The 21,662-nt window shown below is 53.7% G+C and overlaps 6 protein-coding genes across 6 annotated transcripts; 3 read left to right on the forward strand and 3 right to left on the reverse strand.

Annotated features, from left to right (window-relative positions):
- Window positions 1-2,791: 2,791 nt before the first annotated feature.
- On the forward strand, window positions 2,792-4,332 carry GUITHDRAFT_113592 (hypothetical protein; the record flags this gene model as incomplete). The annotated part of the gene is made up of 8 exons (XM_005827278.1): window positions 2,792-2,897; window positions 3,210-3,256; window positions 3,308-3,397; window positions 3,444-3,496; window positions 3,553-3,611; window positions 3,683-3,792; window positions 4,133-4,222; window positions 4,273-4,332. 8 exons carry the CDS (start codon window positions 2,792-2,794, stop codon window positions 4,330-4,332), a joined length of 615 nt encoding a protein of 204 aa, XP_005827335.1.
- A 210-nt stretch (window positions 4,333-4,542) lies between these two features.
- On the reverse strand, window positions 4,543-9,903 carry GUITHDRAFT_113593 (hypothetical protein; the record flags this gene model as incomplete). Its single annotated transcript, XM_005827279.1, has 19 exons — window positions 4,543-4,618; window positions 4,975-5,051; window positions 5,204-5,336; window positions 5,566-5,628; window positions 5,902-5,969; window positions 6,199-6,251; window positions 6,468-6,585; window positions 6,790-6,841; window positions 7,067-7,124; window positions 7,398-7,447; window positions 7,876-7,952; window positions 8,169-8,268; window positions 8,397-8,566; window positions 8,715-8,791; window positions 8,932-9,012; window positions 9,060-9,114; window positions 9,348-9,382; window positions 9,427-9,475; window positions 9,856-9,903. 19 exons carry the CDS (start codon window positions 9,901-9,903, stop codon window positions 4,543-4,545), a joined length of 1,440 nt encoding a protein of 479 aa, XP_005827336.1.
- A 981-nt stretch (window positions 9,904-10,884) lies between these two features.
- On the forward strand, window positions 10,885-12,700 carry GUITHDRAFT_164712 (hypothetical protein; the record flags this gene model as incomplete). The annotated part of the gene is made up of 1 exon (XM_005827280.1): window positions 10,885-12,700. The coding sequence occupies one exon, from the start codon at window positions 10,885-10,887 to the stop codon at window positions 12,388-12,390; it is 1,506 nt and encodes a 501-aa protein (XP_005827337.1). The 3' UTR covers window positions 12,391-12,700.
- Window positions 12,701-12,926: 226 nt separating this feature from the next.
- Window positions 12,927-13,690, reverse strand: GUITHDRAFT_154167 (hypothetical protein; the record flags this gene model as incomplete). Its single annotated transcript, XM_005827281.1, has 2 exons — window positions 13,019-13,690; window positions 12,927-12,973 (listed from the first exon to the last, which is right to left on the reverse strand). Coding segments are annotated over exons 1-2 (368 nt in total), but the record flags the coding sequence as incomplete, so codon positions are not given.
- A 2,126-nt stretch (window positions 13,691-15,816) lies between these two features.
- GUITHDRAFT_113596 (hypothetical protein) lies at window positions 15,817-16,578 on the reverse strand (the record flags this gene model as incomplete). The annotated part of the gene is made up of 4 exons (XM_005827282.1): window positions 15,817-15,939; window positions 15,986-16,066; window positions 16,119-16,235; window positions 16,285-16,578. 4 exons carry the CDS (start codon window positions 16,576-16,578, stop codon window positions 15,817-15,819), a joined length of 615 nt encoding a protein of 204 aa, XP_005827339.1.
- A 3,037-nt stretch (window positions 16,579-19,615) lies between these two features.
- GUITHDRAFT_142854 (hypothetical protein) lies at window positions 19,616-21,475 on the forward strand (the record flags this gene model as incomplete). The annotated part of the gene is made up of 9 exons (XM_005827283.1): window positions 19,616-19,760; window positions 19,984-20,027; window positions 20,080-20,225; window positions 20,282-20,348; window positions 20,399-20,476; window positions 20,528-20,583; window positions 20,652-20,808; window positions 21,082-21,189; window positions 21,392-21,475. The coding sequence occupies 9 exons, from the start codon at window positions 19,616-19,618 to the stop codon at window positions 21,473-21,475; spliced, it is 885 nt and encodes a 294-aa protein (XP_005827340.1).
- Window positions 21,476-21,662: the final 187 nt, after the last annotated feature.

Genomic DNA, 21,662 nt, shown 5'->3' on the forward strand with positions numbered 1-21,662 from the left:
CTCCCTGCTACTCGTCCAAGACCCGCGCTGGCGTGCCCTTGCTCGCTGATCGTCTGCTGATGGTGCCATACACGTCGACTCTCACCGCTGACCTCTCCGCCTCCTCCCGCCTGGGCATTGACGACTCCTCCATCCCGGCCGTCTTCCTCCAGTACTACGGCTGTAGCCCTACTCCCTGCGTCGTCTCGGACGAGCTCAACCTCGTGACGGACTTCAGGTAGACCCTGGACAAGCCTCCGGCGCTGAGAGCCCCGCCAGCCCGACGGGCGGCACTAGGCAGGAGGCTGTAGACTATGTACAGGAATAAAGCAACACGTTGCCATGCCTCCCCATCCCCTCCCAGCCCCCCCCTCCCTCCCTCTTTCCCGCACCGACACTGGCCGTGAGCAGGACCGTGAGCTCCATGCGGGAGGGCAGGCGATGCATCGAGATAAGGCGACCACATCAAGAGCGAGGCATCGGGTCCAGCCTGGAGGGCGTGAGAGACCTGCCTTGCTGACTGTCTCACCTCGGTCATGGCCCCTCCAGGTACGGTCCGCTCGCGCGCACTCATCTCCATCGTGAGGAGCATGGCAGGTGGGCCCGTCTAGCGCTTAGGAGGGCAGCAAGTCAGGGAGGGCGGAGAACTGAGCAATGCAAGGGGGGGGAGTAGGAGGAGTTGTCCGATGCCAGGTCGTCAGCAGCTACGGGCCATGGAGTGCAGCCGCTCCCGCAGCTTCTTGATCTGATGCAGGCAGCACTTATGAGTCTCCGGAAGTTTCCGGCGTTCCTTGATCAATTCTTTTACTGTGACTACTTCACTTGTGCCATTTACAACATGAGTCAATCTCAGAGTGAGAGACCGACAGTCACGCGCCGGTCAGAGAGTCCCGGTTACTGCCTTGGAGCTTGATAGTCCTCCGGCACTCCGACTCGGAGGGCCTCGGCGGAGCGGGCCCGCGCGCCGTACTCTGCGGCGGCCCATGCCGCTTCACCGTGCCGAGTGCCGGGCCGCAGTGCCGTGCGGCGGCCGCGCCCGGCACTGAGCGCCGAGCCTGGCAACGGAGTTCCGAGTTCCGATCGCCGGGCCCGCCGGGACGGCCCGTCCAGGCACTGCGGCAGCCCGCGGCCCATCATGCCGTTCAGCCCCGGGGTCGGACCGTACCGTACTTCTAAGTTCACATTTTAGTCACTGACTCCGACAGTGTACGGTGCGGCGCCCGGCCGTACGGCCAGCCGGGTACGGCCAGCCCGGCGCTGAGCCTCGGAGCGGACCGGGCCGGACCGCCGGGCCCATGTCCGTCTAGCCCGTCACGTACGGTACTATACCGCCGGTAGCCTCCCCGGCGTTCAACCATGGCATCTCACTGAGAGACTGGCTGGTCCGAGGGCGATCGGACGGTCGGATCATTCCCGTCCCGTAAAGAGATCGGATCGATCTCATGGGTCGCAATACGCTCTGATCCTCCCTAGGAAGGGTGCTAGTAAGTCACGGGCTCATATGGAGACTCCTAGGACCTGCCGTAAAATGACTGTTTTTCTCGAAAAAGGAATTTTTCGCCTGAATTTTGAAGTACCCTACCCACAGCTAGAACGAGAACTAGGGGTAGTGGTCATGGTGGATAATCCTCAGGAGTAATGGGGTCAGGTGGGTCCTATTTGTAGCCAGGGGTACTTGTAGGGAATAGTGGGGGTACCCGGTCGTGATGAAGCCATCAAAAAAACAAATTATCCAAGAGCTGTGCTTTCGGTCAACTATGCAAAAAAGGAGGGTATTTTAAGATTTCTACAATGATATAGTTTGTCCACCCACCCTTCGCTCCCAAGGAAAGCCCTTTCAGTGGAGTTTCAAAAAGGTCAGTAGGTGGGTAGGTCCAAATTATTGAATGTTAAATTGAAAATTGATTGATTTGTTCATTACAACCCCATTTTTTCAGTTACAAAAGAGGGGTACCCAAATAGTTTGAGAGTTTCTCCTTGAATTTTCGATGTCGCTCCTCCAAAGTGTTTTCCTGTCTTGAGTTATTCGAGAGCGACGATGAGGGTGAAAGATGGGGGTAGGGTGAAGCTGAAATGTGGAAGTTGAGGGGTGGGGTACTTCACTTCCAGGTAGACCCAGGTTGCTGGAGAATTTGGGGGGGTTAAAGCTAGGGAGGACCCCTAGGAGGGTGGGGTACACGCTGCTGCTTGGCTAGGAGTCAAAGGAATTGGGGGGTAGGGGGTGGGAATCATGGGGTGTTGAAATTTGGGGTGGGTTGACAAAAGCAGGGAGGGGGTGGATAATAGGTAGGGGTCGACGAGGCGATGGCACCAGGGATGGCGTCGACCGACGAGGTAAGGAGGAGGCGGAGAGCCGCTGGGGAGGTTTCGAGATCGAGGAGATCATGGTAGGATGGAGGGATGGAGGGACTTGTATCCTTCAGACATGCTGTATGAGGGAGATGATTGCTATCAAGGAGGAGGAGGGCGGAAAAGGGGGCGGGGGTCGTGGTGATTTTATCGACGTGGTCGGGATTGGTCGGAGGAATTCATATTCGAAGGGTTGAGATGAAAGCATAGAAAGGAGGAAGAACATTCTGCATGCTGTCTGTTCGAAAGCGTCAGAGGAGTCCCAGGGCTTGTAGGATGAGGGAGATTTGATGCAGCGAAATGTAGATGCGTATAAGCTTGCTCGCTGTAATCCGATGCTGTCATATACAAGATAGAAGATGGAAATCACCTCTTCTTCGACTGCCTTTTCTGTACAGTGCTGACTTGAATACTCTTCCAGCAGCCCAGACTTAATTTGGGGAGCTTTCATCTTGTGCAAGAAATGCCTCAGGTTGGAGGCGCGAGTGGGATAGTTTGTAGGATGAGATCAAGTCAAACCGGATCGGAATGTGTCTTCAAGCTTCTCGCTCTCCCTCTCCGCCAAGACGGTGTGGTGGCATGAGAGGAGAAATGCTCTCGATGATACCGTGGCATGCAGAAGTGATGAGGTGCTTGGAAGGGATTAGGAAAGCATGGTCTGCTGCAGGTGGGCACTCGATGAAAACTCTTTCCTGTATTGTTGAATGATTCCTTCAACATCTCTTACATCTCCAGAGTTCCTTCAACATCTCTTACATCTCCTTGATGTCTGTACACTTGATGCTGTATGGTAGAATGTGATCCCGTCACCTCTCCCCTCCTTGTTTGGCTTCCCTCGGCGCCTTGCGGCAATGTGTCCTGTACTGACTGGATCCATACAGACGGGCACCCGAACATCTTAACCTTCCTGGACTGCACATACGATCAGGTTGAGGGACCTGTCTGCTCCTCCCTCAGCGTTCATGATGGTGACGAGCAGGCAACGTCAAGGTTCATCATTGCTACGGAATGGATGGATTGCCTTTCACTGCGGGATCACATGCCCCCTGGTCGGCCCATTCCCGAGCCCGTGAGGAGGAGAGGAGGAGGAGATTGATGGGCTGATGTCCCTTCAGGCTGTTGGTGGCATCATATCCCAGACCGTCTTCGGACTGGCCCACCTTCACAGGTACGTGCTGTTCGGGTATACACACGTGTCGACTGATGCTTGTGCTGTGTGAACAGTGTTCAGCACACTGCACATCGAGACATCAAACCCAGCAACATTCTCCTCAACTCAGCAGGTTGGCGCATGTCTTTGTCTAGACATGTCGCCCGGACAACTCAGGTGTACCTTACAACTTCGTCTTGGCAGGGAATGTGAAGATTACAGACCTTTGTCAAAGTCGACAACTTGCGCAGACTCTCGATATGATGGGCACGTATGTCGGTCAGACACTTTACATGTCACCAGAGAGGATACAGGTATGGACGCACAGGATGGTCCTCCTTTGTCTTGAGCGTATCTCTTGATGCTCTTCTACCTCTTTCCTTGGGTGCTTCATCGTGCCGTCTATGACCGGCGATGTTCTTTGTCGTTATCTGTTGCCTTCGTCCTCGACCTTCACTTCTCCTGCTCCTCCTCCTCCTCCTCCTCCTCCTCCTCCTCCTTTCCTGTTGTCCTGTTCTTCTCCTCCTCTCCCCTCTCCTCCTTCGCCTTCTCCGTGTCGTGCTCCTTCTCCTTCTCCTTCTTCTGCTTGCTCTGCCTCATCCTGTCAAGTCTCTCTGCAGGAGAATGAAGTTTTCTCCTCATGCGTAATTTCAGGGTGCTCGTTACACGGCAAATTGTGACGTGTGGAGCGTGGGGTTGATAGCGATGATTGAAGACAACGAGCCTCCCAGGCTGAACCCTGCGGTGACCGCAAAGCTGCTTCCTCCTCCTCATCGATGCTGACTCGCTCCCAGACTTGCGGGGCAACTGAGGAGGCGGCAAACTTCTGCAGAGCGTGTCTAGAGTACGAGTGAGTGTTTCCTCCTTCTACCTCCCCTTCCTTCCACCCAACATCCTTGTCCTCGTCCCGAACTCCCACCCGCCCCCTTGCTCTTCCTCCTTCCCTCCTCCTTCCCTTCCCTCTCTTTCTCCCTCCCTACCCCCCGCATCTCCCTCCCTCCCTCCCTCTTCCTCCCTCTCTTCTCTTTGCCTTCCTCATCTTCTCCCTCTTCCGCTGCTCCCGACTAAACGAGGGCCCATCCGTTGACCGCTGCCGCAGCCAAGAAGTTCGCGTGCATTCGGCGCAGCTCTCGCAACATCCTTGGGTTCAGCGACACCAGCCCCCGGCAGGCTGTCAGGCCATCGCGGGATGGCTGGCGTGTGCTACATAGCACGCGTTACCCGGGGAACAGAAGAGGGGGGGGGGGGGGGGGGGGGAAATGAAGGAGGAAGGGAACGGGGAAGGAGCTGTTTTCTGTTCTTGGTTGTAGATTTGGGTAGGAGAGGTGCGGGTGATTCTTTTTCTCAGCTCCTTGCATTTTGGTCTTTCGCTGCAAGGAGGTTTCAATAGATTGACTTGTAAAGTATGACCCATGTGTAGCTGCTAACACCTGACGGTATGACCCACGTGTAGCTGCTAACACCTGATGGTATGACCCACGTGTAGCTGCTAACACCTGGCCGCTGCAAACTCGACGAAGGGGCGGAAGAGATCGTCTACCTCGTGCTCCAGCCGCATCAGCGACCGCTGCCCCTGTTGAAGCATGTCAGAGGCCATCGAGAGGGAGGAAGAGGGAGGGGAAGAAGCTTGGGGAGGAGCAAGATGATCAGGAGGTCAAACATGTGGCAAGAGGAGGAGCAGGAACACAGGGTGGAGGAGCCGGTGGATCGAGCAGCGGCCCTGACCTCCACATTCTCCTTCATGGTCCGGAACGTCTGTGAGAAGAGAGAGTCGTAGTTGGCCGAGTGGAGGAGCTCCTCCCCGTCTCTTTGATCTCCCACACGCGCCATCAGAGGTCGGCATGTCCTGGGCTCGCTCCTGCCACAACGTTACCTCCCTCCCCTACCCAAGACCTGCCTTCTCCCCTCCTCTTCCTCTCCTTCCTCTACCCCTCTGCCCTCCTCTTCCCACTTCTCCTCTCTTCTCCCCTCCTTGCCCACCACCCACTTCTCCTCTCCACTGCCCTACTCTGATCTCCCATTTCCTCTCCCTTCCGTCCTCCCCCCCCCCTCGCCTCTCCTCCTCCTTTCGCCTCTCCATGACGCACAAGAGCGATTGATCGTATTCGGAGGGCGTCAGCCGGTGCAGAATGTTCATGACTTTGATAACCCTGAGGAGAAGAACAAGTCAGAGATGAGCATAGGAGCCAAGTGAGAAACGAACGAGTTGAGAGATAAGATGAGGGGGATTAGAGGGAAGGAAAGTCGAGGGCTAGGAAAGGGTTGAGAGAAAGGACGGGTGAGGACGAATACGGGAAGATAAGGGAGAGCGGGAGCAGGACGGAGGACGGAGGACGGAGAAGGAGGGGAGGGGAGGAGGAGGACGGAGGAGAGAGAAGCAAGGGAGGACGAAGGGATGCACGAGGAAATGTATATGCGATTACCTTCCGAGGGAGTCTCTTTGTTTGATCGATGTGAGTCGAACAAGAAGAGGATCTATCAGCTTTCCGCTCTGAATTCCCAAGTCAGTTTCTCTCCATCCTCCCATTCTCCTCTTCATCTCGCCTCCTCCTCCTCCTCCTCCTCCTCCTGCCCCCCCTTCCGCTTCGTGTCCCTCTCCCTGCTCTCCCCTCCTATCCACTCCCCCCTTATCCCCCTCCTCCTCCCTCCCTGCTTTTCCACAAAAGTCCTATCCTCCTCGCAATTCTTCTCCCCTGCCCTCGGTCTTCCTGAGATCTCACCTTCGGGATCCCTGCGGAGGACTTCCCCTCCGCGAACGACTTTCGACCAGGACCTGAACGTGATGTCATCTGCCAACAGACTCAATGAGATGTGAGAGGAGAGGCTGAGGGAACTGAACGGGAGAGCGGAGAGAATGATTGTCAACCAGGCAGGGCGAAGAGGAAGAGGAAGACGAAGACGAGGACGAGGACGAGGACGAGGACGAGGACGAGGACGAGGACGAGGACGAGGACGAGGACGAGAGGAGAGGCTAGGGGGAGCAGCACACATGTCATGCTGCCGAAAAACTCGAGCTCGGAGTGCGGAAGTGCGTTGTCGCAGTTGCCTAGGCGCGCGAGCATCTCGTCCGGGTGCATGTTCATGAAGTTTGCGATGCCTGAGCTGATCTGAAGGAGGAGAACGTAAGAGGGAGGGTGAAGAAGAGCAAGGAAGAAGAGGAGGGACGATGAGAGAAGGGAAAAAGGATCTCAGAATAAACAAAATGCCGGAGCAGGAGCAGAAGCAGAAGCAGCAGGAGCAGGAGCAGGAGCAGGAGCAGGAGCAGGAGCAGGAGCAGGAGCAGGAGCAGGAGCAGGAGCAGAAGTCCTGACCTCTAATTTCGTTCGAGACATCGTTAAAGGGTCAACATCCATAATCCAGTACCTGATCCATCTGTCACCTCCAACTCCACGTCCACCATCAACAACAACACTACCCCCTGCACTCTTTCTCCTCTGCTTCCCCTACTACTTTTCAGCGCTGCCCGGCCAACACCCATCCCACCTCGTCCTCAACCATTCATCATCAACAACGTGTGCATCCCTCTTCCTCTCCCTCCTCCTCCTCCTCCTCCTCCTCCTCCTCCTCCTCCCTTCCCCCTCAACTAACCCCGAATTTGAGTCTAGCGGCATAGTGTCCTTCAGATTTTCGATGTCAAAGGGCCCAGCTGCTCGTGATACAATCAGTGTTCCTTGATGTCATCATCATCATCGCCATCTCAATCATCACCAACATCATCACTACCGCCACAACCATTAATACCGCCGCCACTTCTAGCACCACCACCACCACCACCACCACCACCACCACCAGCGACAACAACAACAAAACAAAACAAAAACACCATCAGCACCATCAGCACCATCAGCACCATCAGCACCAACAATCACAAAGTCGCAATCATCTCCAGATTCATTATCATTTTTGTTTTGCATCTTACCCTCTTGCAACTCTGATCTCATCATCGCTGAGAATTCTCCAAACTTACCCCTGAGCAGAAATCAAGAGCTGCATCATGAAAACAGCGCAAAGGAAAGAGAGAAGACAGATAAGATAGGAAAAGACAGGACAGGAAAGGAAAGGAGGGAAGCTGATGTGAGAAGGAGCACGAGAAGTTCAGAGAGTAGCAAGAGGAGCAGGAGGCAGCACGGGAGGAGGAGCATGAAGATAAGTTGCTTGCCCGAGAATCATCCTCTCGATCGATCGGAGCCCGCGATCAAAAGCTGTTCGAACGGCGTAGGGCATTTCAAGGAACATGGTTGTGAGCCTATGAGAACGCTAATGAGGGACCAGGAGCAGAGGAGGAGGAGGAGGAGGGAGGACGGGAGAGGAGGAGAAGGGAGGACGAGTAGGAGGAGGAGGGTAGATGGGCAGGAGGAGGGCAGGGGAGGAACAAGTGAAGGCAAGGAGAGACTGACATATGCGAGCTGTATCCAGCTTGCCAGATTGCTTTCAAGATGAGAGGAGAGAGTTGAATGCGGTGAATGTCTCGACCCTAACATGCATTCAGTGACCCTGACGCAGAGGAGATTTCAGGAAAGAGGCGAGGGAGGGAGGGGAGGAGGGGTTGAGGGAGAGAGAAGACAACAAAGGAAGATATTGAGAGCAAAAATGGCAAACAAAGATGATCGTTCCGAAATTGCTATTAAGTTCAGAGCAGAGCAGAGCAGAGCAAGAAAAAGGGGGAGCAACACAATGAACAAGCCATTACAAAGTTTGTGGCGCGGTCCCATAGAAACAAGTGCATGGCTGTCTGCAAGGGCCTCCAAACATGATCAGTCGACTGCGCTTCATATTCATCCCAGTTGTCCCTGAAACAAACATTCCCATCAGATGCAAACATAACATGCATCGAAAAAGAGAAAGACCAACAAACGCGATTTCACGCTGTCATCTCAACACATCACATGACAATGATGATCGTGTTCACATCGCTTACAGTTGACGGAAGTAAAACTCTTTGATTTCATCGACTGTCTGATTTCTTTCATCATCCTTCTCCCAGCTCGACGTATCGAAACCCCCTCCAAGTTGATAGCTAACAAGATCAAAAGCTGATTCAGGAGGAGGGGAGAAATCTTGAACGTTGTCGTAAAACTCTTCCACGGCCTGCAACAAACGCGTATATCATCAACGTGACTTTCGACTTATGCCATTGTCATCAACCAGCACTTGAATGTATCGTCATCCTTCGTATCCTACCACTAATTTTGCCAACCCTTCCCCTCCTCCCCCTCACAGTACGAACAACACTGACCCTTTGATGCGATTTCGGAGTCTCGACGTTGAGGTGTTGACTTGGAACATTCTCTGAAACATCACCTTCAAGCACACCTGCAACAACCCATCACAGCTCGAACGAGCCCATCGACACCATCAACAAGCTTCGTCCAAGGGGAGGACGATACAAGGACAAGCTCAAGATACATCAGAGACAGAGGGAGGTAGTAAGGGAACGAGTCATCGGCACAGACCAGCTGTTTCCTGCACTCTCTCCCTCTCTTCATTCTCGTCTACGCATTCGTCCTGTTTTCCCAACGAGATACACGTCGAGCCTGGCACTAGAGTGAGCCTCCATCGCAGCCTCAACCTCCTCCCGCACATGGTCGCTTCTTGTCGCACTTGACTTTTCGTCGCTTGCAAGTTGCACATGAAGGCTAAGAGACCAGAGAGTTAGGCGAATGAGGAACACAACCAAGAAGAGCACAACAAAGTCCAACATGCAAGACAGTCGAGCATACAAACATGTTGAATGTTGCTCGGTTAGAAGTTCATGCATGCATCTCAAGCATGTTTTCATGCAGGTATCATGCAGGTATCATGCAGGTATCATGCAGGTATCATGCAGATATCATGCAGGTATCATGCAGGTATCATGCAGGAGCAATACCTTTGGCTCCTTCCGTGTACAAAGTTCTCCCTGCCCTGGAAGGGGCCGTCACAAAGCTACCACAGCCATGTCAACCAACCCTTGGAGATGCAGAGACTGCATGGCATCTTGCCATCGCATTTCCGTTTCTGCACAAGTGTCACATGCCATGTTACATGTTTGACTACCACTCTGCTGTCTTCCACAAAGATTTTACAGCAACAAACATATTCCAACAAGGAACATGCACTACCAAGGACGTAGCACATATCAAGTAAGCTTGAAGCAGATGTGGTGATATTCGTGACCTCCATGATTTGACATGGCAGAGACACAGATATCACAATGCTGAGCAAGCGACAGAGAAGATGCACAAAGGATTCCCATCCACAAACTTGAGGAATGGGTGGTGAACCAATCAGCATGAAGTGCGGCGCTTGTAGGGAGATCGAGGGCAATGCATGCGCAGCAACTTGGTTGGTGTCTTGTTTGATCATCATAAATCTTCTTCTCTCAGGCCATTTCTTACCATTCTTCGGCATTGAACGCAGGCCTTCCCCCACATGCCTTCGCTCATTTTCCGTACGGTTCCGCAGGGTAGTCCGACGGGGAATGCCGCCGGGACCCTACCTCCGCATCAGTTTACCACCCACCCTTCGAGTATGTGGAAGGATTCCAATGAGTACCCACTGCTGAGGAATTTTCCTATGAATGTGGGGGTGTATTTGTTAAGGACGGGTGGTATGTACCTAATTGTTGTGCCACTACCCCTCCATTGAGCTCGGAGCCTTATTATTATGGGGCCACTAATGAAATATCTATTTTGAAATTTACGTACACTTTCATACATCAATTTTAATGTATGGTAAGTCATTTAAATTGACTTCATTCATATATACACAGCGAAATATATATAATTAACCTTATATTATTTGTACTATCACAATAATGACCTGATTATATAAATAACCCTACCTTCGCACACACAGAGGAGAGCAGGTGCCAATTTCGCTTCCACCTGCAACTGGATCCGATCACCGACTGTGATCAGACAGTCTCGTTATTCGTCACTGTCAATGGTACCGCAATTTGTGTCCTGCTACTGCTTCCAGGCAGCTTACACTGTGACGGCGCCGGGCCACGTGACCTCTTGCATACTCTGTACCGGCGTAGGCGCCGAAAGCAGGCCATCCTAATTAGCCAAGAGGTGAAAGTTTGCAAAAAGTTTTTGACCGATAAGATTAATCGCCCCTTATTATGCAAAGACGGTACGTGAGGCGGACCTGGAATGGGCAATTCGACGGTTGCGGCAGCGAACGTGCTTTTTTAACGAACCTGCGAAATGGCAGTTGGTGAAGAAGCGAACATCGTAGGAGAGCTCTGAAGGAGAAGAGCAGATCAGAGAAAAGCAGAGCAGAGCAGAGGACAAGAGAGGAGAAAAGTGGGTAAGAGAGGAGAGGAGAGGCAAACGTGCAGGAAGGACGAGCCGAAGCACATCTCCTGTCCCGTTTGGACACTGCCATTGATCAAGTGACCCGTTCCCCTTGGTCGTGGTGAAATGCCTTCCGACACAATCAACAGCCCTCGCTCCTGGCTGCCTCCCCTCACCTCCAAATCCCAGCAGCTGATCCTGAACAAGACCTTCAAGGGCAATCCTGCTGAAGGATCAGTCTTTGGAGGGACAGTCAAGCTGCAGAAGCTCTCAGAGGAAGACGATGAGGAGGTCGACAAGTTCTTTGTGGATCGCTTCTACCGCCTGCAGGATCGCGGGAGCCGGAAGATTATTCTTGGATGCAAGTACGAGTCGTCCAAGGGGGAAGGGAGGCTAAGGATGGCCTTCGAACCTGACGGCAGTAGCAGCAGTGAGATCTCGACCGTGAGCATCGAGCGTATCCTGTCCCTCGTGCATGATGCCGAGGGCGAGCGTGACTCGCTGGGCTCTGGAGAGATTTTCAGGAGGAGGGTGGAGCTGCTCGCCGAGTGCTGCGGGTGGGTGGAGCTGAAGCAGATGACGCTGAAGCAGCTTGCCCGAGCAGTCGAGCTTTACTTCGAGTCGTTCCAGGAGGTCCTGCTGGGAAGGCCGATGCTCGAGGGAGCAACGGCTACTGTGATGACGGACAAGGAGCGCGCTCCTCTGACCCCACAGCTGCTGCTCGCCAACCACAAGAGGAAGGAGGTAGAGTCTTGGAGGAACAAGAAGCGGGCGGAGGCCAGGAGGAAGCAAGTGGAGATCGACGCTCTCGCCAAATCGATCGAGGAGGAGAACGCAGTCACAGCTGAGCTCATTGTGTCCCCCAAGGCCTGGACGAGGAAGGGGCAGTTGGAGATCGCAGAGATGAAGAGGGCGACTCGGCTGAAGGAGGCAGACAAGGAAACGAAGGAGCGAGAGCTTGCGGCCATCTCCAAGGATGCAGAGATGGATGTGAAGAGTGTGTTGGAGGACATGTGGAGGACGGCAGAGGAGGAGACGAGGAGACAATATGAGCTGGAGTACACCGCGCTCAACGATAGCTTCATCGAGCCGCGCGTGGGGCAGAGAGTCCGGCACACCGCACTCTTCCTCCATCACCTGAGGAGGAAGGGAGGGCTGGACAAGTCCCTTGCTCCGGGCTCCTGCGAGCACCTCAAGAAGACTTCCTCCCGCTGGTTCGGCAACAAGACGTTCCAGGATGGAAACTTCCCTGACATTCCTGTGGGGGTCCTGGCGGACCATGGCGGGGTGGGGACGGTGAAGGTGGTTCACAGGGAGGGAGATCGGGTGCTGGTCTCGTGGGACAGGACTGGAAGGATGGGGTGGTACAGTACCGGGTACATGTGCAGGTACCACCTTGCCATCTGCGATCAGGACGAAGGGGTGGGGACGACAGGGTGTACGGAGGGGCTGACGAGCCTGCGGCTCATGACCAACAGGGTGGACATGCACTTCAGTGAAGCGGCGATGAGGAAGGAGATCAGAAAGCAGAACGCGTTGGGTACCACACGGGCGCTCCCAGACACTCAGAAGGAGGGGCAGAAGCACATTGGAAGGGACTACGACAGGATGAAGGGGACGGGATACCTATGAGTGGATGTGGCGGGGTGGGGCGAGGGAGAGGGAGGGAGAGAGATGTAGGAGGAGAGGGGCGATTGAGCTCAGTTGTCATGAGGGATCATCGAGTTTGGCAGAGACAGTGATAAGACATGAAATGCATTCAGCACGCAAGGCCATTCTCTCAGTGTAATCACCACAACTGTTCCTGAAAATTAAAAAAGGACGCAAAATTTAATTCGCCATACAATACAACAATCAAAACTTATCTACAAATACCGCCTCTCTCTCCCCCCTACATGCTCAAGCACACTCATGCCACGATCCCGTCCGGTTTAGGTCCCAGAGCCTCCGAGCTGTTGAAAGAGTCTCGTATCATGTCCTCCAGCCCCAGCTCCTCCTCCTCCTCCTCCTCCTCCTCCTCCTCCTCGGAGTCTGCCTGTACACTCCGTCAGCCCCTCCAATCGCATCCCTCCCTGCCCTCACCTCAGCCTCCTGCCTCGCCTTGTCTACCCGCTTCTCAAAGGCGGCGTACATGTGCTGTACCCCCAGCTTGTTGCACGCCCACTGCCGCCCCGTCATCTCCCACACCACCTGCACGTCCGCCTCTCTCTCTCACCGCCAGGTAAGGCTTCGCTACCAGCCCCTCGTCGTTGGTGAACACGTCCTCCAGGATCGTCGACAGCTGCTCGCCCTTTCCTCCCCTCGCCTCCTCCTCCAGCGTCTCTTGCAACACCTGCCCAGCAAGTCAGGCCTCCTCCCCTCCCGCTCCTCTGCAGGGACACCTTGCTCAAGCTCCCGAGCTCCGAGAACACCTTCTTCATCCCTCCATGCTTCGGCGGCACCTTGTCTTGCCACTGCCTGTACGCTACCTCCCTCACCGCATGGAACCGAAAGTCTTCCGCATCCAGCGGCTTCTTGTCGGGGCTGCCGCCTTCCGCGATATCATGCGACATGAGGCATTGGAGAGACGTGTAGCGGCAGAGTTGACGTTTCTTCTCCTCTCTCAACTTCCTTTCAGCCAGCATCGCGAGCTCAGCGGCGGAGAAGATGTCTTGGGTCTTGAGTGCGCTCATCCTGAGGTAACTGATCTGTGCAAAGCATCAGGCCGTCAGCATCCATCATCCCTCCTAAGATCAGCATTATGACATTTTGCAACCATTTTTTCGTTTCTTGCATTCTTGTCTAACCTGTGTTTTAAGCTCTTGCTTGCATCGTTCAGCCATCTTTATTGGTCATGCTGGGTCGGGAGGGTTGAGAGGAGCCTTTCGAAACTACCGTGTGCTTTGACATGTTGGTCTTACACTTCAAGGTATAAATAAAGCATTATCTGATCCTTTCGCTGCTGTTTGGCTATTTATGAGATACCCCGCCCCGACAACCAAACACTAACACTCTGGTTTGCTCTCCCCCTCTCCCCCTCTCCCCTTCTCCCCCTCTCCCCCTCTCCCCCTCTCCCCCTCTACCCCTCTACCCCTCTACCCCTCCCCTCCTCTCCTCCTCTCCTCCTCTCCTCCTCTCCTCCTCTCCTCCTCTCCTCCCCTCCTCCTCCCCTCCTCTCCTCCTCTCCTCCTCTCCTCCTCTCCTCTGTTCATCGTTCTCTCTTCCTGCCCCTTGTTGTCTTGACCGTGACATGCGAACTGCCCATTTCTAGTGAACCCTCCGAGCCCAGTACCCCCACCCTCTCTTCTAAAGGAACGATTGCCCCTTATTGCCGAATTTTACCCCTCCTTTGAACGTTTTTGGTACCCCTCCTAGACAAGCTTTAGAGGGTCAAATACTCCAGGTCAATCAGTGTACGTACGCTGTAAGTTCAAGGGGTCGTCTTGTAAATTTGAAATGTCACTTCTCAGGTTGAAAAATTGAGTATATACGTTTTGAAATGGGCTGGGGGTCGCTAGAGCCTGAGATCTGAAAAGATGTCTTTTGAAATCTCGGGTTTTCCCTTGTAAGGTCAACGAGGCCATGACTGCTATTTTAAAAACAGTTGAGTTGCGCAGCGCAAGGCTGACCAGCAGTACGTGATGAGACTGGTAGAGTAGTTAAAACTAGAAGAGACTAGTAAAGGGATCAGACGAGTAGAGTAACAAGAAGAGACTAGTAGAGGGATCAGACGAGTAGAGTAACAAGAAGAGACTAATACAGGGATGAGACGAGTAGAGTAACAAGAAGAGACTAGTACAGGGATCAGACGAGTAGAGTAACAAGAAGAGACTAGTAAAGGGATCAGACGAGTAGAGTAACAAGAAGAGACTAGTACAGGGATGAGACGAGTAGAGTAACAAGAAGAGACTAGTAGAGGGATCAGACGAGTAGAGTAACAAGAAGAGACTAGTACAGGGATGAGACGAGTAGAGTAACAAGAAGAGACTAGTACAGGGATCAGACGAGTAGAGGGATGAGACTAGTAGAGGGATGAGACGAGTAGAGGGATGAGACTAGTAGAGGGATGAGACGAGTAGAGGGATCAGACGAGTAGAGGGATGAGACGAGTAGAGTAACAAGAAGAGACTAGTAGAGGGATCAGACGAGTAGAGTAACAAGAAGAGACTAGTACAGGGATGAGACGAGTAGAGTAACAAGAAGAGACTAGTAGAGGGATCAGACGAGTAGAGTAACAAGAAGAGACTAGTAGAGGGATCAGACGAGTAGAGTAACAAGAAGAGACTAATACAGGGATCAGACGAGTAGAGTAACAAGAAGAGACTAGTACAGGGATGAGACGAGTAGAGTAACAAGAAGAGACTAGTAGAGGGATCAGACGAGTAGAGTAACAAGAAGAGACTAGTACAGGGATGAGACGAGTAGAGGGATGAGACTAGTAGAGGGATGAGACGAGTAGAGGGATGAGACTAGTAGAGGGATGAGACGAGTAGAGGGATGAGACTAGTAGAGGGATGAGACTAGTAGTGTCAGATTGGCTGTAGGAACATAACGGGTGCTTCTTGGCACCTCCTATACTCGCCCACTTCATCTGAAAGGAGACGGAACGACCGCGACAGGGTGCATGGCAAGATAAGCTGAGGTACCATGTGCAGATGTAATCGAAGCTGGTTGCTTCGGTAGAAACCTTCTGTTCGTTGCTAACGTTGCGGCAGAACATTAAAAGAATGAAAATCCTGACAGGCCCCGCAAGAGGAAGAGGCAGGAGGAGAGGGGAGAGATGGGAAGGATAAGAGAAGGAGAGAACCTGAGCACGGCAAACAAGCAGGAAAATCACTAACAAGACTTTCTAGATCGAACAGCTCGAGGTAGAACACTATCGTCCAGGCAACAGGTTCTTGCAATAGAAATGTAGTACCCGAGACAAATGCCAGCTCGCGCATGCGCAAACAAAAGCTTCAAAGAATCACACGAATTCAATCTTGTAACAACAAATAGACAAAATAGAGACTAACACAGAATACATCAACCTCGCCCCCGATCTCAGCCCCTCCCTCCCCCCTGCATGCTCAAGCACACTCATGCCACGATCCCGTCAGGTTTAGGTCCCATAGCCTCCGAACTCACTGAGTCCAAGCCAAACGAGTCTCGTATCATGTCCTCCAGCCCCAGCTCCTCCTCCTCCTCCTCCTCGGAGTCCGCCTGTACACTCCGTCAGCCCTCCAATCGCATCCCTCCCTGCCCTCACCTCAGCCTCCTGCCTCGCCTTGTCTACCCGCTTCTCAAAGGCGGCGTACATGTGCTGTACCCCCAGCTTGTTGCACGCCCACTGCCGCCCCGTCATCTCCCACACCACCTGCACGTCCGCCTCTCTCTCTCACCGCCAGGTAAGGCTTCGCTACCAGCCCCTCGTCGTTGGTGAACACGTCCTCCAGGATCGTCGACAGCTGCTCGCCCTTTCCTCCCCTCGCCTCCTCCTCCAGCGTCTCTTGCAACGCCTGCCCAGCAAGTCAGGCCTCCTCCCCTCCCGCTCCTCTGCAGGGACACCTTGCTCAAGCTCCCGAGCTCCGAGAACACCTTCTTCATCCCTCCATGCTTCGGCGGCACCTTGTCTTGCCACTGCCTGTACGCTACCTCCCTCACCGCATGGAACCGAAAGTCTTCCGCATCCAGCGGCTTCTTGTGAGGGCTGCCGCCTTCCACAAGGCTATCGGTCTGGATGCATTGGAGAGACGTGCAGCGGCAGAGACGGCTCTTCTTCTCCTCTCTCAACTTCCTTTCAGCCAGCATCGCGAGCTCAGCGGCGGAGAAGATGTCTTGGGTCTTGAGTGCACTCATCATTTTGTGCTGATTTGAGATGTGTCGACGGTAGATCTGCATTGAGTGTCAGGGCACGAGAACCCGTCAATCACTACCTAGATTGACATTGTGGCATGTGGCTACCATCGCTACTTGTCTCTATCGTCTGCCCTGGGTCCGGGAAGTGCTTGCATCTCTTTGCCACTAGGGTGGGAAGCGTTGGGAGGAGCCGTTTCAGCTCTACAAACTTCTCATCGTTGGCTCTACAACTTCTCATCGTTGGCTCTACAACTTCTCATCGTTGTTTCAGTTGTTGATGACTCTCAAGGCAAGCTCGTTCGCTTACGCTATCTGCTCCTTGAGAAGAAGCGTTCATCTCCCTAGTGAACACTCCCCTCCCCCACCCCCACCCTCCTACGGGAAAATATGCCCTCAAGAATTGTAGAAGGTACCCTACCTTTGAACTGATTTGTACCCACCATTTCGAGGCGAATCACGCTATTCACCACCTACCCCCATGGGTATCGGTCCACGAAGACGTCAGATCCCAAAAGTTGAGATCTGACCCGTCGGTCAACACTTGTACAGTACCCGGTCCTTTAAAGAAGGGTTTAAGAGGCGGACGACGGGGTAGGGGTGGTTATTTCCGCTCAAAGGCTCAGAGGCTGACTTAGCAAAAGGTCGCGGAGCATCACTGCAGCTGTTGTAAACTGAGCTCATGATGACATTGCTGACGTTTCCAGGCTTTACTCAAAGTCAGTGTAAGCCTGCCACAGGCTTGCTGTCACGCGAGTCACGCGGCGCGTCGTGTGTGACTGCGCGCGGCAACTCGCCGAAGGCTTGAACTTCAAAGGAATCAACAAATCAAGTTTATGAGTCATTGGGTCAAGCTGCCGGGCTCCGCGGCCCGGCCGCCCGGCCCGGGCCCGGCCGGGCCCCTCAGCGGCGCTCGATCGGACGGCGGGCCGTGGTCCGATCCGAGCGTGGCAGTAATGATTGACGGGCGCGGCCCGTGACGGTGCCCGGGCCAGTCACTGCCGGCCGTGGGCCGTCAGCATGATAGCGCCGAGTTACTACAAAACTCTCTGGAAACCAAAGCTTAAGACGACTTACTAGTTAAGTTACTATCACGTGTTTCACTGGCAAGCGGCGGCCATGGCACGGTCACGGTACTAGGCTACGTTACTAACTGCGGCATGTGCCAGACCGTCCACTCTCAGCGGCAGGGGGCGCCTTCGGAAGTTCCGAGTTCACTGAGTCTGAGCCTAGCCCATCCGATCACCGTTGAATGATCCGGCGGCGGCCAGTTTGGATGCTCAGTTGGGCCGCAGTTCCCGCGGTGCAACTTCAGGAGCGGCGAGCTCGGAGTCCGATCGGGCCGGCCGCGGCGGCGCCCGGGCGAAGCCTAGGCAACTGACAGCACCGGGTCCGAGTCAATGCAAAGATCCAAGACCGGATGCGTTTGTAAGTCGGATGACCTGAGATCGGGCGTCTTTGCGAGGCCGACTCAGGCCATCATGGCATCATGGCATCCGCCGGGCCAGCGCTGCCGTTTCCAGGCTTGCAAGCCTGAGCCTTCGCCGTTCAAGTTCAATCACCGTGCCACTGTTGATGTACTTTACTCAAAGTTAAGTTAAAATCAGTACGAGGACCATTACAGCCTGATGACTGAACTTCAAGAGTAGAGTCATGGGCCATCACGTGACGTAATCTCTCAGAGACTCCACTTTTACTCAAACTTAAGTTAAAAATGAGTACGAGGACAAGCAGGAGGGTCCTAGGGGTGTAGTAAATTGACTTGTTGTACCTAGACTTTACTCAAAGTTAAGTTAAAAATCAGTACGAGGACCATGCTATGAGGTACCCACCTCCACCCCCCGGTCAGAGATGATGGGGAACTTCCGAAAGTCATCACGAGTTGACTCCGGGACCGGGAAGATTGAAGACTCCGACCGGGTGGGGGGTACAACCCCCGGGGGTGGAGGGGGTATGACGGGCCCCCACTTTCCCCTTTCGAACCGGGTCACCGAGGGTACCAGGGGTACTCTTTAGTCCCCGAACATTGTAGGAGTACACTGGTAAGGGTCCTCCGGAAGTTGACCCTAGAAATGGGGGTGGGTGTAGCCGGGGGGGGGGGGGGAGGGGGGTATAGACGGCAACCGTGAACAACTTATCTACTTGTGGTGGGTGAACCAGGGGGTGGTGGGTGGGGCCGGGTGGTCGATTCAGTGAAGGCTGGCAGGAAGGCCCCCGGCTGGGATCATCAGAACGGGGGTGGGGTACCAGGCCTTGGGACCCTTGACGGTGGCAATTGGGGAAAAAGGGGGAACATAGAGTATGGAACGGTCCCTAGTAGACAGGGTAGGGTGGGGACTCCAGTGGTATATCAGTCAACTTGGGGTGGGGTGGGTACGGAGTGGGGAATCATAATGTCAGGTGCAGATGTAAGGGGGTAGTTAGGGTACAAGGAGTAAAAACTTAATAATACGAGTATGGGTAGGGTGGTATAACAATTCACTCCCATTGGGGTGGGTTGTTGTGGGATGGTTGGGGATCGGGTACCCCTGCTGTGTACTAACCAGACACCTGTAAGCATGGAGGTGGGGTGGTAGAACGAAGGGGGTGGTGAATTCGTATCAGTGTCTCCTTGTGGGTGGGTAGTCTGGGTCCTATGTTGACAAACATGAGCTCGGACTGAGCGAAAAGATGGGGAGGAGGAATGAACAAAAAGGAGAAAGAGAAGAATGAGATGTAGAGTATATGGGAGAAAAAGCTGATTTGATGATGACAATGATGGTGACAAGGACGATGACGACGATTATGATGATGATGTTAACGATGAGTTCGCTACAACGACGTTACGAGAGTAGATCGTGGAGAGACTTTGAATGAAACTAATTCGAACATTTGTGCGGGAGGATCTTTGTAGTTGAGATAGTTATATACACGATTTTATGCCATGTTCTGACAGTGTCTGTTGATCTGAAACGAAATCCTGGCGAGTCCGCATCATTAAGCTGAATTTGAGATTGCTGCAAAGAGGAAGAGAGAGGAGCTGGGCAGACGACGGCTCTCTGACATGATTGCGTCGAGCAGCAGGATGAAGAGTATGGAGAATCAGAGCACGATTGTCGACACGATGACTGAAGGGCTGAAGCCGTTCCAGCTCCCTGGCAACTGGGTTGACGGCTTCGTTATGTCGTTTGTAGCTTCGGGGCATGAAGGTATTGACGAGTATTTCTGGCAGCAGGGCTCCTGAATCGCATTCGCCTGCATTCTTTCTTCATCTTTGATCTGCGCCTTTGACTCTCTTCCTCGACTCCTCAACTGCTCCTCCCTGTCCTCCTCGTGCACATCCTCCTCCCCATCCCCTTTCCTGTTTATTATGTGAATGTTGGCTGTGCTCCAACCGGCTATGTTGATAACAGTGATTGGTCATGTTTGCAGGTGCGATTAGCGTGAAGCAAGACGATAGCAGATTTGTTTTCAAGGTAGCTGCTGACCCTCTGTTTTCTTCTCATATCATTGAACCTTTGCTCGCAGCGTGTTGACCAGAAATCCGACGAGTTTCATGCCTACGAATCTCTTCCTCATGAATTGAAGAGTTTCTGTCCGAGATATTTTGGTGAGAGCAAGGCATATTTGGAGTGCGATGATGACAAGAGTTGCAGGAGCGCAGCATATCGAAGGTTGTTGAGTTCAGAAGCAGACAGACCGTGACCTGGACTTACCTCGTGCACTGCAGGAGATACTTTCCTCATGTTAGAAACCTTGTGTTCGGCATGAAGAATCCGCATGTGATGGACATCAAGGTTTGATCCCTGCTTGCCCGATGCCACACCTGGATGACAGTGGAGGGAAGATGGGTACAAGAACTTTCCTCGAGACGGAAGTGGTGAACGAGAAAAGGAGGATGGATCTGCTAGCGAAAATGATAAAGGTGATGGCGATGAGAGGAGAGGGGAAGGTGGTTGTGTGACGGACCTTGCAGATCGACCCGAATGAACCCACCGAGGAAGAGAAAGAGCTCGGAATCACAAAACTGAGGTCATCCCCTCCTGCTCCTGTGCTTTGCCTTCTCTCTGCTTCTCCTCGCTGTCCTGTGCGAGCTGAAGGAGGGACTTCAGGTACATGCAGTACCGAGAAAAGTTGTCGACGTCGGAGAAGCTTGGCTTTAGAATTGACGCGATCAAAATCCACGACGAGGAGAGACCGTCGTTATCACAGGCGAGTGAACGACAGGAGGAGGAGGAGGAGGAGGAGGAGGAGGATGTGGAGAGGAGGAGGAGGAGGAGGAGGAGGAGGAGGAGGAGGATGTGGGGAGGATGGGAATGGACGAGGAGGAGGCGAGAAACAGGAAGAAATTCATGGATGAGACTTGGATAAAGAAGAACTGATTTGGCAGGGATGCCACGAGCAAAGGGGAAGGGGGGGTTGGTAGATGAATCATGTACTAGATGCGAGGGCAGAGGAGATGGGAGAGGAGATGGAAGAGGAGATGGAAGAGGAGATTGATCAAGGGAAGGGACTAACGGTTACTCACAGGAGCATGCCAAGAACATCTGCGATGTGAAGGGAGTCCATGAGGCTTTCAGGGTCTTCCTGTGCGGCAGGACAGACGTGTGGGAGGCGATGCTGACACAGCTCAAAGAGGTTTCTTGACTGCACGCCTCCTCTATCTTCCCCTCATCCGCCCTCCCGTTTCCCCCCCCCTCCCTCTCTCCCTTTTGGCCTCTTCCATCCCTGCTCGGAATGCTTCGTCACTGCCCCTTCCTCCCTCCCTCCGCCTTCGTCTCTCTCTCTCTCTCTCGTCCTCCCCTTTCCCTTGACTGTCGCACTCGCCGACTTCATGCAGCTGCGGAAAGTGCTCGAGGCTTCCGAATGGTTCATGAAGCACGAGATCATTGGCAGCTCCATCCTCTTCGTGTTTGACAAGTAAGAGAGAGAGAGAGAGGAGGAGGAGGAGGGGGGGGGGGGGGGGGAGGAGCGAAGGCTTTGGGGGGGGGGGGGGAGGGGGCAAAAAGGGGGGGGGGGGGGGGGGGGAAAAGGGGGGGGCGGATGGGGGGAAAAAGGAGGGGGCGTGCAGAAAAAAAACTTCTGGGAGCTGTGGCGGCGTCGCCTCCCGG

This window comes from Guillardia theta (genome assembly GCF_000315625.1).
Source record: "Guillardia theta CCMP2712 unplaced genomic scaffold GUITHscaffold_68, whole genome shotgun sequence".
NCBI lineage: Eukaryota > Cryptophyceae > Pyrenomonadales > Geminigeraceae > Guillardia > Guillardia theta.